General features: G+C 44.2%; 1 protein-coding gene across 1 annotated transcript in view; it reads right to left on the bottom strand.

Annotated features, from left to right (window-relative positions):
- Positions 1-773: 773 nt before the first annotated feature.
- The window catches only part of LOC148013356 (Transducin/WD40 repeat-like superfamily protein), an 81,671-nt gene continuing 64,908 nt past the window's right edge, over positions 774-17,536 (bottom strand). The window contains exons 2-6 of the mRNA XM_087668122.1: positions 6,139-6,627; positions 3,332-3,553; positions 3,109-3,193; positions 2,831-2,941; positions 774-2,089 (exon numbers count right to left, since the gene is read on the bottom strand). Coding sequence (XP_087524248.1) covers positions 1,701-2,089; positions 2,831-2,941; positions 3,109-3,193; positions 3,332-3,553; positions 6,139-6,627 — 1,296 coding nt within the window. The 3' untranslated portion in view covers positions 774-1,700. The remainder of the gene's footprint in view (positions 2,090-2,830; positions 2,942-3,108; positions 3,194-3,331; positions 3,554-6,138; positions 6,628-17,536) is intronic.

Below are 17,536 nucleotides of genomic sequence, written 5' to 3' on the forward strand. Positions count from 1 at the left end.
AATCAACCTTATTCTTAGTGAAAACCAAGTACGTTGAAAGATGATTTTTCATTAATTTAGAAATGAAAGTTATAGTCCATACAATATCATATAATTACTCTTGCTCAAAATTCTCCTTATACTCATCATTTTTAACCATGGCATTCATAACATTCAATTCCTCATCCTCATTTTTCCAATCTTCCATGATATACATGCTATGGAGATTAATCCCAATTTAATGGCCATTTTCCAAACCTGATGTAGCTTTTTTTAAGCCACTTGAAAGTTATAATACAATTACTTCTATATTATATATAGTCTTATTGTGAGTCAAACAATTGAGGCACGTAATTTTTTCAGCCACTTAAATTGTTATAATACAATTATTTCCATATTACATGTAGGCTTAGTGTCAAACAATTGACATGATTTTTTTAATATTTTGGCTCTTATTAAGCCTTCAACAATGCACCCTTGAGTGTTATTCCATTGGCCCCTCAATCTCACTATTTTGTCAACCCTTTATGTATAACTAGACCTACTTAATAAAAATATCAAAATACCCAAAAATTGAAGTCCATCTAATATACACATAAAACACACGTACATCCACACACACTAATGGCGTAAACTAGCTTGCCCTTCAAGTCATTGACGAAATTAAAGAACACGAAAACTGAGTCACCCAATGTCAAAAGTACACCCTTGCTTGACAACCCTTTGATATCTCGGTCACCCAATTTCAAAAACGTTCTGTAATATCTAAAGTGCAAATGTTATTGCCCATGGACACCTAAAGGAGACCCTTGCTTGACAACTTTTTCATATCTGGGACAAGCACAATAGATAATACCTAAATTATGCAGCAACTCACAACTCCACTACTGTGGATGTCCTGGCTTACATCCAAACCAATCCAATCCTGAAGATGTACAAAAAGGCAATGGCAGAAAAGACAAACAACAGCCATTCGCGTTCTTTCCAAGGAGGCTGTTGCAAAAATGGTTCAGCACGAGCAATAGCCTTTTGAACTAGCTGGGGCTCAAAATGACCTTTCAGTCCTCCAAAATATGGTTAGATCACTTATCATGAGCACAGCTAACATCCACAAGTGTTGTTCCAACTCTTTTACTTTCCTTTATGACCTAGAGGGAAACCAGTAGTAAGGGGAGGAGAGATGGAAAGGGGTGTTCAGTCTTTTCTGCCTGATCCAACCTTTTATAGTGTATTGGGTGAATAGATTTTACATTCTAGATGGAGGAGAATAGATGGGGTTTGTTGGTTGCACTCTAATCTTTAGTTTTTGTTTACTTTTGTAGATAAGCCACACGAATCCCAAACTAGACAGTCAGGGTGAAGCCTGATAGGCAGCAGTAAAATTTCAGCATTCTTGAACAAGCTGTATGAATTGCAACCAATACTCCTAACCTACTTAATTAAGCCACTATAACAGTCTCGCATTACAAGTATGCCCTTCCATTGCTAAAATTAACTTTTGCCACGTTAGAAAAATGGTTAACATGCTGACACTATTGGGCATGTACACTTCTAGAATCTAAATATCATCTTCTTGAGGCAAGCCCATCACTGTAACAAGTAGCTTGTTCTCAAGACATCTGCTCCTTTGCACCCACAATGACTACAAATCTATATGAGCCTGTCATTGCTTTTCTTCTGATTGAGGCAAATATGTCACTGCTGCATCTGTAGAGAACACTTCAATATGAAGCCCCATCTGATTCTTCAGGGGATTCGGTTGCTTCAAAATCTGGCAGCACAGGCACAAACGTGCAACAGAAAGCTTCCCGGTCTTTGAGGAGGAGGGAAGTGCCATCATAGTTCCACTTTAGATCTGTTACAGTAAACTGTGGAAGAGGGGCTTTCACACAACAGGCACCTGCAGGTGTCCACATGTACAAATGAGAGCTGCCAGTACACAAAGCAACACGAGGGAAATTTGGATCCCATGCTGCTGCTCGAATGGGTTCCTTTTGGATCAAAAGAGCAGCCAGCTCTAGACGAGAGAGATCCCAAATCCAGAGAATGGTCGGCATATTATCATTGCGTGTGAGAAGATATCGACTGTCTATGCTCCAAGACAGCAAACCTGTAAGAACCACAAGCCAATCAGTCAAGGCTTATGGAACTACAAACCAGTCGGTAAAGGCAAAACAAGCATTGATAGCTGTGGATGTGTTTTTCCCTTGACCTGTTATGTCCTAGAACAAATCATATTGTAGCTTGACCAAAAAGGAGGTCAAGGATTAGGTGAATGAAAACAGGCATAACTAGTAAAGGCACTCTATCATATGTTTTGTAACTCAGTAATCAACATGTGAGTAGGAAACCAATACTCCTAAATAAAAGAATGTGTTTCAATTGCTGCATTTGTCTCAAACCCCATGATACATGCATCATCCTTACTAAGTGGAATGGCCTTCTGTCATGACCATTGAGTCATAATGCCACTTAATGCTTGTGTTGGCAATAAAAGTACCCTCATTTGCAAACAAGAATCAAAGGAGTTTCACACCCATCACATACAAACTTCAGCAGCAGAAATCAGCCTCAGACCTACAAGGGTCTTGAGTAATTATTAGAAATCACTGACTTCACAACCTTAGCACCAGAGCTCTAGCAACCTATTTCCTCTTATAGTTATGAGTTCAGAGTCTGAGTGTCTACCAAGCACTGAGACTGATAATAACTTTAAAAGAAACACACAACATTAACCGACTGCTCTGGTTACCTACTTTTTCTTATATTTATGATTCAGAGTCTTCACATTTCTCTAATCCAACTTAAAACCCAAAGCTTCCTATGGTGATTAGGTTACCAAAAAGCTTACCAATCCCTTGCTTTGGATTTGGCTTGTCTACAAGAGCCTTCTGATAAGCCAAAGTGACTGGCAAATCTATAACTTCGTAGCGAACCCTCAAGGTTGTGTCAGTTGGATCGTCTGAAGTTGAAGTAAACCAAACAGTAAACTTGTCTGAAAGAGGCGATAGTTCATTCTAAAGAGGGAAACATCTAAGCTAATGTAGTTCAATAGTATAAAGCAGTCAAGAAAACAAATTGAACACCTCAGCTGTAGGTTCACCATGAAGGGCTCCAAGTAAAACTTACCTGCAACATTTTGCATCATCCTTTGCACATCATCTTCATCAACATGAAGGTTTGACATGTCAAGTTGCACAGACTCTTCGATTTCCTGTTTAGATTCCTCGTACTTATTCAGTCATCATATAAGAAATATGGAGAAGCCAAAAGTTTGAGCATCCAATTCATGCAGATAGGCAGTTTATCCTTTTAAAGGTGACATTTTTAAGCACCTTTTAAAGTACGTTACCTTGAACACAACTGCAGTAGGAGGACTACGAGCTACACTAGGGTGTAGAAACTCTGCCACTGGCTTCCAGGTTAATTGGTTCAAAATTCGCACTGCTTGATCATAGCTTCCTATTCCAAGAAATTGGCCACATGGAGACCAAGCTACTGTCTTAACACCAAGCCCACTTTCATAAGCTTGATACTTCAAAATGCACCGTCCATCTGGCAAGTAGATAAGCACCTGTAGATTTCAAGGTACAACATTGTTAGAAATATAAGAAGATTTCAGTTATCCTAGAAAAAATTTGGGTGTCTACATTTCCGCTCACAGGGAAGTAGCTAGCATCCAACATGACAATGGATCTTGGTGTTGGGTGATAGAGACGTTGGAGCATGTGTAAGATGAACAACTATGGTGGATGCATCTCCATGGAGGAGAGAGAAGAGAGACTTTGCAAGTACAAGGCAAACTCAATAGTAGAATGATGACATGGATGATATGAAAGTGCAAAAGTAGGGCTTTATTTTATAGGCTTAGGGATTTCATGAAACCCTAACCCTAGACTAACATACATTGTGTGTGTTCACACCCTAATACACACACTAAAGTATGTTCACATACAAAGGTGGTAGATAACTACTAACAAACCCTGCTGCAAGTCATGGGTGATTGAACCCAATAGGAGAGATACAAAGTAGGGAGAAATCCGTACTGAGCTAAAACATGGCATGGTCTACAAACAAGCTCAAGAACTTGAGTGTGATTCACAAGGTGCATGTGCATGGCTCAAAGGCTAATCAAAAGCCAGTATGACTTAGGGGCGTAGTGCACACCAGCAAGGGCCCAAAAACTAAATATGGCTCTCAAGCTCAATGCAAAGGCCGTGGGAACAGGTTAGAAAATCCTCAAAAGCGATAACTTCTTTAGGCCTTCCAAGTGAGTTGCTTCTACATAGACTTTCTTGGCACCACTTAACTTCAGCTCCTCCTTCGACATCAACATTCATGGTTTGAGAGTTGGTGGTTTTCCCCACAAGGTACGTACAAGTTTTGACATTGACTTCTTGTCTTCAACATCGACATCCCATCCTTGTTGTATCTCCCTTTTACATAGCATATAGCTTTGCATTTCATTACATCATTCTCTCTTGTAAAAGAGCACACAAGCAAGTGAACAATTTCCCCATGAGGGCATTGTCCAAGTGGCACCTTGATGCATGAGCATACACTTTTATGCATTACTCCTATGCATTCGCATTTTGGTTCCAAATGAAAACTTGTGAGAGTAAGCATCCCTCCAAGGTGAAAACCCACGCATTGTGTAGCATATTTTCCTTCTACCTCATAAAGCATACACAAGCACATCACTCATCCATGATCCTAAGCAGCTACCACACTACATCAACTACATATACCTCCTCACCAACACCCTTGATTGCAATTGTGTACTTTTGTATGAACCGTGGAGCTAGTTATCAACAAACAAACTCAAAAACAAAAGTCACATTCACTTAGGTGACTCAAAAGAAGATCTCCATCCCCTCTACAATTCAGGGAGGTCCTTGCACAAGGTCCTTGGGCAATCCATTGTGACACCCTTTGCCCAATGCCTTGATCTCTTTGGGAAGTAGTAGGATCTTTCTCTTTCTTGCATGGCAAGGGTTGTTACTAAGTTTTGAGCCTTTTTTTTTCATCAGCAAGTGCCTTTTGAGTTGTTTCTCTACACGTTAACTCATGTCCTTACCTCCTGAACGGCAAGCACCATCCACTGACATTGGCTGACACACCTCAATGGGCACCTTACTCTAGAGTATGGGGATTGAAATATATCAAACCATCAAGGCATAGATATCAAATTTATTGCACACATCATACATGACTACATATTGAATTGTGCTTGATGCAGCTCGTGTTCAAAGAATAGGGCTTGCATTTCTTTGTACTTTCATGCATACCTCTGTTTTCTGTGTTTGAAGGCAGCCACTGACCACTTTGAGCAGCCAGGACTCTCAACATTGGCAACTATCAAAGAGGCTTTCCATTGCCGAAACAAAATTCTGTAGTCCACACAACAGTCCAAGGTGGTGTTTTTTGCCCAGCCATTCCCACTATAAGTAATAGCCTCCACTAATTTACCACCAAAGCATACAAGTTAAATAACATGCTGGACGTTTTGTTAGCAGTGTATGCTTGGACAAAGGTATTCTATGAGGTCGCTGTGTTTCATATGAAGATTCTATCCACACATCTGAGGATATACATGTGTTGTCAGCTGTTAAACCCAGACAAATTCATAATGCAGAATGAGAAAAGTAAGTGCAAGCTCTAACATAAAAACTACAATATCAAAGAGTAAATGGAACTCATTTTCAACCTTATAGAACTGCTCTGGAATTCAAAGGGCTATGTTGAAGGACTACAGGTCATACTTCTCACTCTATTAGTCGTACAACAGTCAAGAGCTTGCAGCCTTGCTGGTCATGTCTTATTAGTCGTACAACAGTCAAGAGCTTGCAGCCTTGCTGGTCATGTCTTGTTAGGCAGCCAATGAATACGGCTGGGATGGCTGGCAACACTCCAAATCTCTAGTCAAGACCCCGCTGGTCATGTCTTGTTAGGCAGCCAAATGAAATCTCTAGCAGGAAATGCATTAGACAGCCTACTCTCATCTCAAACATACTTCCTACTAAGACAAAAGCTTTTGGCACTCTACCTTGCAACAAAAGTCCTAGCCGCTAAAAGACCAAAACCAACATGAACAAAGAAAACTAGAACTAACATTTCTTGAGCACACTCTAACTTGATGCACACTAGAAAATAGCATACCTTGTACTCAAGTGGGCAATCCCAAACAACAATAGTGCTATCATTGGGAGACCACTCCAGATCTGTGAGCTCAATAGTATCAACAGCAAATGTGCCCATAATCTCCCATGAATGGCACGTGACAATATTAACATAGTCTTTGCAATCTTTACGAGTTGCAATAGCAGCAAATTTTCCATCCTTTGTGAAGGAGATACCTTTAGAAGCATTCTTAGGCCATTGCACATGTACACAAGCAGTGTTTACCAATGACCAGACTGTAAGCCTCAACTGAAAATCAGATGTGGTAATAATATGTCGACTATCAGGACTCCATCGAGCATATGATATCCCAGCAAGACCCTCATCAATTTTGCAGGTCCATTCAGGCTGTGATACAGACCAAGCTTGTACCATTGCACGCTTGAAAAGCCCACAAAGAACATATTTGGAATCAGGTGCCCACTCGACATAGCTGATTTTATCCAGGCATGAATAAAGCTGTATGACCTGAAAAATAATGGAAATAAAAAATTGTCAAGCCTCCACACAAAATGGTATCACCTAAGTGCTTAAAATTAATAGTTTCTAATCAAATTGCAAAACCCAAAATGACTAGTGTGCACTTGAATGGTTAAGCTTCTAAAAGTAAAGAGTGTGTGCTGCTGCTAGTTTATCTCTAAGAGATTACAAAATGTGACAAAACGAGAAGCTCATTTTGTTACAAAGAACAAATTGAGAATTGTAAAGAACAGAACTAAGGAAAGCAATGTGTAATGAAGAGTCAATGGACCTAAAATCGAAAGTTGTTTCAACATAACTCGATTGTCTATGATAGAGAAGAAACTAAGAAACTAAAAAGAACAGCTAACCTGCATCAAAGACAAAAGCAGCCTTGAATATCTGACTTTCCTTTAGAAAGGCAATGTATGCATCAGTTGGAGGAATATGTAAGTTTTATATAAAAAAAGCAAAAAGCAAGCTTGTTATGGCCTCAAATAGGCCAATTTGATCATGTGCTGCAAAAAGATGCAATCGCCAGAATCAGGTGCCATCAGAGCAGCCCACAACTGCCGAGTCTTCTCTCTGCAGATATCAAGATCTGTTGACTCACCTTTGGACAAATAAGACCATGCCTCATGAGCCACTAGGTACAACATGCTGAATGCAACAAAGTCTCCTTGCAAGTCATATAAAAATGCAATGAAAATGGGTAATCTTCCTTTTACTCAACTAATCACCAGTGGGAAATCCACTAGAAGCCTCCACATGAACAATTTACCTTGAAAAGGTACCTTTGAAATCCAAACATCCACCAGCAATGTAGTCTTCCACTAGCATGCTCAACATGAGCTTCCAAATCTTATTTACTTTCTCAATACCCAATGCTTGTCTCACACCATGAAACGATTAATTGCATTTGCAAATCTACTCATAAGGGCAGCTTTTAAGTCCTTAAACACCCAATCATTCCATGGTTCCTGGCACCTGCTTATTGAGGGGAGGAACAATGCCCAAATCTGAATCAAACGATCTGAAAGTAGCACATAAACCCTAAGCGCCTAAGACAAGCCGTCTTGAAGGACAGCAAGAAGGCTCTACAAGGCAAAAGAGCATCTTTGAGTGCATAACTCCTAGCCTTGCAGTCCTATTAAACTATACTCTAGCATGTTACTTTGGTGACCACTGACCACCCCAAAAGTTGCCAAATCTCTCTCATAAGGGATTAATCATTGACATTCGAGAAAGGATCCCAGTTTGTATGTCAAAGCACATCCCCACATGAAACTTAGGGATCAGATAGAAAGGCTGACAATGAAATATGAATATTTTTGCAACATCCAACCACAAGGCAGTAAAGAAATACTCGAACATAAGAGTCCAAACATAGTCGTACAACAAAGTATAGACTGATAAACAACTCCGTAGGGTTAGGGTAACTCAAAGACAATGAACATTGAAGATAAATAAATGAAGGAATAGACGCAATGCTCAATGCAGTAAACACACTATGCAAAGTGCATATTAGAATCTTGAACTCGTGTATCTCTAGATATGAGTTGGAGAGCGTGGCATACCCTTCAGGATCCCTAACTGAAGCAAGTAGCCTCCAGATGTGATCAGTAGCAGCAAACGTAAATCCAGAGTCTAGATCAGGATGAACATGTCTGGAGCAGCTTGAACAGTGGATAGCAAGGCGGAGTTGAAAACGCAGCAGGATGCTGCCTTTGAAAAGGCTGGCGACTGGCTGAATGCTGCAAACACAGATGTCTAGAGGGCTGGCAGCAGCAAACACAAGCTGGGAATTAGTCTCTAACAGTAGACCATGGTTGGAGGAGCCACCCAAATAGCCAAACACAAGTTAATGAAGCTGCCTGGAGGAGAAGCTGATGCTAGCTGTCAAAAGCCAAAGCCAAGGTATGGATGATGATGCCAACTGTGAAGAAGAAGCCTGTCACCATAAACACAACCCTGTGGATGATGGAGACTGGTGCGCGAGAGAGAGAGAGAGAGAGAGAGAGAGAGAGAGAGAGAGAGATGATAGGTGACTGATAGAATGAATCAATGGTGAGTGTGAGTGGTAAAGAATGAATAGGTGGTGGTGAATATATTGGCACAAACAGTCTCGAGTCTTGCCAACTGAAGTCTCTCGAACGGCGCTCTGACTCTCTCTAAAGGTCGTAGAAACCTTTTTAGGGCTGGAAACAGAAACCAAAAATAGCAAGGAAGAAAGGAAACTTTACACAATGATGTGGTTTCTCAACACCCCCTCCCAGGCCCAAAAGGGAGCACAAAAAGAGGAATGAGGTGAAGAGAAGAAGATCCACCCTATAATCTGAGAATACCACCTAAAAGGAGACCTATGAAGATAGTCAGGAGACCCGATGATGAGTAGAACCTAAAATACAACCTTGGTGAGAAGCCACTAGCCCCATTACAACATTCTGGAAGAAATACAAAGGCCTAGTATAAAATCGCTCCTGAAAATCCAACGGCCCGATCAAAGATAGATCTGTTATATATTGGGTTTTAATGGAGCTAAAACTGCTTGAAAGAGAGCCAAACCTCCGGCATAAAAGATTGTGGATGAAGAACTTCAAAAGTAGTAGGTTCTCCCTCTAAATTTGGAGGAGTAGGAGCCCCCTCTAAAGCTGAAGAAAAAGGAGACGTCTCCTTTGAAGGCGAAGGAAAAGGATCTCCCTCTATATCCCCCTCAAAAAGATAGGGATGCCAACTCATGGATCACAGACTCCAAGGTGTCCAATGACGAAGGAAGTACCGCCAGTCATGCTAAAAATGTATTTGGAGCTCAAAAGGAGTAGAAGCCAGAGAGTACCGAGAGGTGCCTTCTCGAACCTAAGTAGAAGAGGGTGGGATACGAGGCTCAAGGTGAGCCAATGGCGCGGAACCATCACGAGCTCTCGATGGAGTGGACTATGGAGGAGAGGTGGGCTATGGTAGCCACTAGACCCAAAAATGGGTGGCGAAAACCTCCACGCAATGTGGTGGCTCATGAGAACTTAGTGCACATCAGATGCAAGTTATTGCCTTGAGCGTAGTAAGCTGAGAGCCAATGCAAAACAATCTTTGTGGCCCTACAAGGAGAAGTAGCACAAGGAGTGTCTAGTGGAAGATGCATATACTTTGGTGGGGTAGGGAGCAAAGGTCGATGTTGACAATCTTTGGGAGTGTGACCATTCTTGCTGCAATAGGAGCACCCAGTAGACTAGCAATCTATCGATGGAGATGCCACGGTACCAGAGTGGCAACCTATAAAAAGTAAGGTAGGAGAGAGAGGAAGGATATCTCCCAATGACTCAACAGAAGTAGAGTAATAATCAAATGTTGATGTCGAACTTGCAACCTATCTTTGCCTTCTCTGATGTAGAGGATCTTCGCAACTCATTGAGCGCCTTTGGCTCTAATACCATGTCAAGAAATGACTAAGCAACCAAAGAGAACAGGATTTGCAACGAGAAACACAAAGTGTGTATAGCAAACACTGAGAAAATAGGATGACAGAAACTTAGATAAACAAGATGATGATTGAAATAATGAAGTTAATCTGATACAAGGATGCTATAGCACGAAGGATGCCCAAGAGTAGGGAGATTGTCGAAGAAGCCTCTAAGTCTACAAACACAAGGATGATGGGGTGTCGCCTGGAGCAAGGAGACTGTCATCGAAGAGAAGCCTTTGATTCTGTTGATGCCTGAAACAAAAGACTGCCATCAAAGGGTGATGAGTCTCTGAGTCTATAAACGCAAGCCTAATGACTAATACCAACTACTAGGGAGTGACGTCGGTGATGAAGAAAGAGGCAAAAGCTGAAAATGTAAATATAGACAGCTCTTGATGCTAACCCCTGGTGGAGAAGAAGGTCATCAACAATAGTGGAGATCCCAAATACAACAAACGCAAATGGGTGGAGACTCCTGATTGCCAAACGTAGGGTGCAAGGGTTGCAAATCTAACGCCAAGTTGATGAAAGTCGCCAGATGATGGAGGAGTTGCCCTGGCAACCAAATGCAAGCTGATGAAGTCACCTAGAGAAGAAGCAACTAACGCTAGTTGTCACAAGCCAACACCACGAGGAGTGTTGTTGCCAAAGTATGGATGATGACACCAACTATGAAGAAGAAGCTTGCCATCACAAACCAGCGCTATGGATGAAAAAGGAAACTAGCGACTAGCAACACGAAGGGATGGAGATGAAGAAAGAAGAGAGAGGAGAAAGAGAGATGATAGGTGACTAACGGAATGAATCAAAGGTGAGTGCGAGTGTTAAAGAATCAATGGGTGGTGCGAATATATAAGTATCATGAAGACGTATTTTTGAAACCTCACTTAACATGTGGATTAATTTTTAATCACATGGTTAAGTAAATGTTGCACATGTGAGGTGTAACTGGTGTTAGAGTAAATTTACGAGCCCAAGACCCAAGAAAATCATGGGATGTCAAACGTAAAAGTTTCTATAAGTTATACTGTTGTTGGAAAATGACAACCAGCTATGGAGGAGAGAAAAAAGGAACAATGAGAGTGTGCTGAAGCAAAAGAGTAAAGTGTACTTGCTGAACTAAAATAATGAGAATGAAATGTATAAGATAGGTCTAAGATAGACCTAGCTCTAACTCAACTAGAGTTAACTGACTCTAACTCTAACTCTAAGAGTGGTGATACAACTTATAGCTTTACTTGTGTTCACACTAAGAATTGAAAAAGAACTAAAGACCAAAAAATTGGGCACTATCCACAGAATTAGCAAATTCTAACAACCCCCCTACAGTGCCAATGTGGTAAAGTATAAGAATGATCAATCACCAAAGGGTAGCAAGTTTAAGGACTCGTGAAAAGCCTCAAACTTCTCACAAAGTAGTGCCTTGGTGAAAATTTCTACAACATTTTTCTGTGTAGGAACATATATCAAGCTAATCTCTCCTGCATAGCATCTCTCTCTGACATAATGGTAATGCACCTCAATATGTTTCGTGCGAGCATGAAACACAAGATTTCATGCCATTGCAATGGCACTCTGACTATCGAAAAAAATAAGTGTAGGACCCTCCAATGGTAAATGTAGATCAGCCAACAATCCGTGCAACCATACACATTCAACTCTGTTAGAGATCATAGCCTGACTGGAGGGCAGGCAGCTGCACAGTCGGACTGTGCAGTCGGACTGCCACGTGGCAGTCCAACTGCCTGCAGCCCAGTCGGCTGCATTTAATGCAGCCGACTTATTCCAGGCTGCGCCCTATTTTCTGGCGCCCCAGTTCATGGCAGTTTTCAACTATTTATAGTCCACGTTTCCAGCAGTCTGGTCACTCTTCTCTGTCGCAGATTACAGACCGGTGCCGTGCAGATTTCTGTCTCTGTTCACAGAATTCAGACAGCAGACAGTGCAGACTGCAACAGACTTCGAGGTGGACAGCAGGTCGCATCGTCGAGGTGGAGACACGCAGTCCAGCGCACTGCGCCCGTGTATATCTTTGTATTCAGCATTCTATATACAGCAGATCTTCATCGTCCACTGTCTCTTTCTCTCCCTTCTCTCTCTGCGTTCTCTCTCTCTCAGTCCTACGCTTCCGCACCGCAGGACTCTGACATGGTATCAGAGCAGTATTTGAGGGCTGACTGAGCGCAGAATCAACCTGAAGAGGAGTTTCCATCGCGACACAAATTTGTGTTTTTTGCGTTTAAGGGCAGACAGGAGGGCTGCGCCTTGGAACAAGGCTGAAACGAGTGTGGGCGCACACGAAAGGAGTACAACTGGTGGATTTGCTGCTGTTTACTGCTGTCTGACACGGAGGAAGTTTGAGTTTTCAACCTAAAAGTGCAGGTTTTGCATTTTCATCGCCTCCGACGAGTGAAGAAGCTTCGGGACGCGGAAGAGCCTTAGCAGGCTGAGTTTGCCCAGTCAGAGGGGGCTGCTTTTGCGTTTAAGAAGGCATTGCAGGTGAAGATGTCTACAGAGATGGACTTGGAGTTCCAGGCGATTATGGACCGGAAGGTGCCTGTCTTACCGGCTCTTCCTACAGATCAGAAGCTCGACGGCGACAACTACCGCATTTGGCGCGTTATGATGTTGGCCATCCTTGAGTCCTATGATCTGGCAGAGTTGGTACAGGAGGATATTGACCGGCCTTCGGTAAGAGATGAGTCCAAACTCTCTTCCGATGCTCGTGCGGAGTTGGCCAGGGCCCAATCTCATTGGGACAAACTGAATGCCAGGATTCGATCCTTTCTCTTTCTATCATGCACTACAGCCGTGATCGCTCACATCGAGCACTTGATGGTGGCTCGTGAGATATGGCTGGAGCTTAATCAAATGCACAATCGGATGACCCTGATGAAGAGGGTTTCTTTGGAGGTACAGATGCGGACCTTGTCCGTAAATAAGTCTTCTTCGCTAAGGGAACACATTAACAAGCTAAGGCAGCTACAGATGCAGGTTCAGAATGCGAGGAAGCCGATTTCCTCCGAAGACATGGCGATCACACTATTGTCCCAGTTGCCGCCACGATTCGGTACATTTTACTCTGCCCTTATTGCTTCGGGGCGAGAGTCTACTCTTCGCTGGGAAGAGTTGGTTCCTATGGTCTTGGACCAAGAGGAACAGTTAAAGGGACAAAATGCTTCCAAGACGGAGGCGTTGACAGGTCAAGCCTCTCAGAAGAAGGGGAAGGACCAAAAGAAGAAGAAGGGGGATAACAAGTCCAAGAAGGACAAGGAGAAGGACAAGGACAAAGACTCCACATGTCATATTTGTGGAAAGACTGGCCATTGGAAGAAGGATTGCCCTGACAAAGACACGAAGGACACCAACAAGAAGGATACCAAGGATTCTGGAGCGGTGGCTGCACCCTCATCAGCTACATTTCTACATCTAGTTGTCATTGAGGACGCTTCACCGAATGCTTCTGATGCTGCGATGACGGCTCCCCAGGCTCGAGAGTGGATTGTTGATAGTGGTGCCTCACGGCACATGACTCCTTCATCAGATGGTGTTGCCCAGTTGCGACCTTCGCGTGGGCAGGTTCTCATCGGGGACAGCTCTTCAGTTTCTATTGCAGGTCGGGGTAAGATACAACTTATTCCGGATGGACGAGGTGGCACCCGTACCTCAGAGGTTTTGCATGTACCAGGATTAGGGTACCATCTCCTTTCAGTTCATAAGATTTGCTCCCTTGGTCTTTTGGTGGAGTTTGACAGTTCTACTGTGCGAGTCCTTGATCGTGAATCGAGGAAGGTTCTATCATCTGGATATGAGGAGAACAACATTTACAAACTGAAGTCTTCCACTGCCCTCTCTACTCTTCTTCTTACTTCACAGTCACAGTCTGAGTTATGGCATGCTCGGTTTGGTCACCTGAACTATGACTATCTTCGGAGGGCGTCACGTGGACAGCTTGTTCGAGGGTTGCCGGATATAGTGGTGAGCCAGCAGCCATGTGTCTCCTGCATACGGGGGAAGCAGCATAGAGATGCCATTCCCCACACCGCTTCGCGGCGGTCTACTTCACCGATGGAGCTAGTATCTACGGATCTATGTGGCCCTATGAGGAATGAGTCCCTGCGTGGGAGCTCGTACTTCATGTTGATTGTGGATGACTACAGCAAGATGACATGGGCCTACTTTTTGGCACTAAAGTCAGAAGCTTTCTCGCACTTCAAGGATTGGCTTCTCTTTGAGGAGAACCGATCAGGCCGGAAGTTGAAGACCTTGCGATCCGACAAGGGTGGTGAATTTGTGTCTAATGAATTTGCTCGGTTTTGTGCAGATAGAGGAATTCACCAGGAGTTTGCCAATACCAATACTCCTCAAGAAAATGGTATTCTAGAACGGAAGAACCGCAGTGTGATCGAGATGGCGCGCACCATGATGGAGCACCGACAGACCCCTCAGGTTCTGTGGGCCGAGGCTGTGGCTACTGCAGTCCACATTCTTAATCGATCCCCTACTTCGGCCGTGGAAGGGATGACTCCATTTGAGGCTTATTTTGGGACGAAGCCAGATGTTTCTTACTTTTGAGTCCTTGGGTGTGATGCCTATGTTCACATTCCCAAGGCTCACCGTGATAAATTTGAAGCGGCTTCCCGAAAACATGTATTTGTTGGCTACAGCTCCCAGTCCCAAGGCTACCGACTGTATGATCCCGTCAAGCGGGATGTGTACACTAGCCGTGATGTGCGGTTTGTGGAGGTTCCGGCTTCTTCAACGGGTGAGGAGCACCCCGTTCTTGGAGATCCAAGGGAGAGTTGGGCTCCTTCTACAGTTCCTCTGGAGCCCGTGCCTTTTGATTATGATTCTGTTTCTGACACAGAGTCTACTGTTCCACCGGACCCTTCTGAGGAGTTACCTCCGCTGGACATTCCAGAGTCTTCTGCTGATGGAGAACGACGAGGGGAGGTTCGGCCTCCTCCTCGCTGGGCCCGTGACACACTCCGTGATTCAGGGATCGAAGGGGTTCCTGAGGAGTGGGGACCGCAGGATGGTCCGCGGCGGTCACAGAGGCACCAGGCGCATTCTTCGGAGCTTGTTTGCTCCAATTATTGTTTGATGTCCCGTGTTATGCAGGATCGAGAGCCCACCTCCATGAAGGAGGCTTTACAGTCCGCCCCATGGAAGAAAGCTATGGAAGCTGAGTTGGAGGCTATTGAGAGGAATGGCACTTGGTCACTTGTGCCACGCCCCCCGAAGAAGAAGGTGATTGGAGTCAAGTGGGTCTTCAAGACCAAATATCTCAGTGATGGTACTTTGGATAAGCACAAGGCTCGCCTTGTTGCTAAGGGTTTTGCCCAGGGCCCAAGGATTGACTGTCATGACACCTTTGCCCCCACAGCTCGTATGGCAACCATTAGAGCTGTTCTTGCTTTGGCTAGCCATAGGAGATGGCCTGTTTATCAGCTGGATGTGAAGTCGACCTTCCTGAATGGTGATTTGAAGGAGGAGATCTACGTTGAGCAGTCTCCTGGCTTTGGTTCTTCAGATGGGAAAGTCTACAGGTTGAAGAAGGCCCTGTATGGCCTCAAGCAGGCCCCGCGAGCTTGGAACGAGAAGATTGATTCGTTCCTCCAGTCTCAGTTGGAATATCGGTGGTCCAAGGCCGATCCGCAACTGTATGTTCACACTTCCGAGGATGGTTGTGTGTTGTTTGTCTTATATGTTGATGATTTGATTGTCACAGGTGATGATGCACAGCAGGTCCAGGAGACAAAGTCAGCTTTACATCGAACGTTCGAGATGACAGATTTGGGGCTACTCCATTTCTTTTTAGGCCATGAGATTTATCAGTCTCAGAGGGGGATCTTTCTCTCCCAACAGAGATATGTACAGGAGCTCTTGGTGTCTTTTGAGATGAAAGATTGTCGGGCCCTCTCTACTCCTATGGATCCGAACTGGAAGGCCACTTCCCATTCAGCTTCTCCTTTGGCGGATGCGTCCCGCTATCGACAGTTGATAGGGTCCTTGATTTGGCTTCTCAACACCAGGGTTGATCTATGTTTTGCTGTTGGGCTCTTGGCAGGGTTCATGAGTGAACCTAAGACGGTGCATTGGCAGGCTGCTCAGAGGATACTTCGGTATCTGAGGGGGACGTCTGATTTAGGGATTCATTACCCCGCAGGGACAGATGGGTCAGATCTTGTACTTGCAAGTTGGAGCGACTCGGATTGGGCCGGTGACGTGGACCACAGGCGGTCTACAACAGGTTACTGCTTTACTTTGGGTGCAGGTGTTATTTCATGGAGTAGCAAGAAGCAGCCCACGGTAGCCCTTTCGTCTACTGAGGCGGAGTATCGGGCCGCGTCTTCCACCACATGCGAGGTTGTGTGGCTTCGGAGATTGTTGAAGGAGCTTGGGTGCCCCCAGACTCGTCCTACATTGTTGCGATGTGACAATGAGAGTTGCATTGCCTTGGCAAGGAACCCTGTTTTTCATGCCCGGACGAAGCACATTGAGATTCAGTAACACTTCATCCGAGAAAAGCTTCTGGATGAGACCATCACTGTGGAGTATTGCAAGACGGAGGACAATCTTGCGGATTTGTTTACGAAGGCGCTTCCTCAGGCTCTTCTTCGGCAACATTCCCGATCCCTCAAGCTTCTGCCCTGTCCAGGCTCTGAGAGGGGGTGTTAGAGATCATAGCCTGACTGGAGGGCAGGCAGCTGCACAGTCGGACTGTGCAGTCGGACTGCCACAACTGCCTGCAGCCCAGTCGGCTGCATTTAATGCAGCCGACTTATTCCAGGCTGCGCCCTATTTTCTGGCGCCCCAGTTCATGGCAGTTTTCGACTATTTATAGTCGACGTTTCCAGCAGTCTGGTCACTCTTCTCTGTCGCAGATTACAGACCGGTGCCGTGCAGATTTCTGTCTCTGTTCACAGATTTCAGACAGCAGACAGTGCAAACTGCAGCAGACTTCAAGGTGGACAGCAGGTCGCATCGTCGAGGTGGAGACACGCAGTCCAGCGCACTGCGCCCGTGTATATCTTTGTATTCAGCATTCTATATACAGCAGATCTTCATCGTCCACTGTCTCTTTCTCTCCCTTCTCTCTCTGCGTTCTCTCTCTCTCAGTCCTACGCTTTCGCACCGCTGCACTCTGACAAACTCTTGCCGTGAAGGCTGGCCTGTACTCAGCCTCACTGAACAAGGTAGCCATTGTAGGCTATTTCTCGTTTAGCCATGAAATGCATAAATGGCCTAAAAAGAAACAATATCCACTAGTAGACTGCCTAGTATCTACATCACCAGCCCAATCTAAATCACTATAAGCCTGTAATTGCAAGTCTCCCCCTCTCTAGGAAATAATAATGCATGTGACTAAGTACCTTGCAAGTATCTGAAGATTCACTTAACAGCTTGCCAAGGTATAGTCCATGGGCTATGCATATACATACTCACCTAAGATAC

This window comes from Lygodium microphyllum, chromosome 26 (genome assembly GCF_053477565.2).
Source record: "Lygodium microphyllum isolate KBCC chromosome 26, Lygodium_microphyllum_v1.1.10, whole genome shotgun sequence".
NCBI classification, from domain to species: Eukaryota; Viridiplantae; Streptophyta; class Polypodiopsida; order Schizaeales; family Lygodiaceae; genus Lygodium; species Lygodium microphyllum.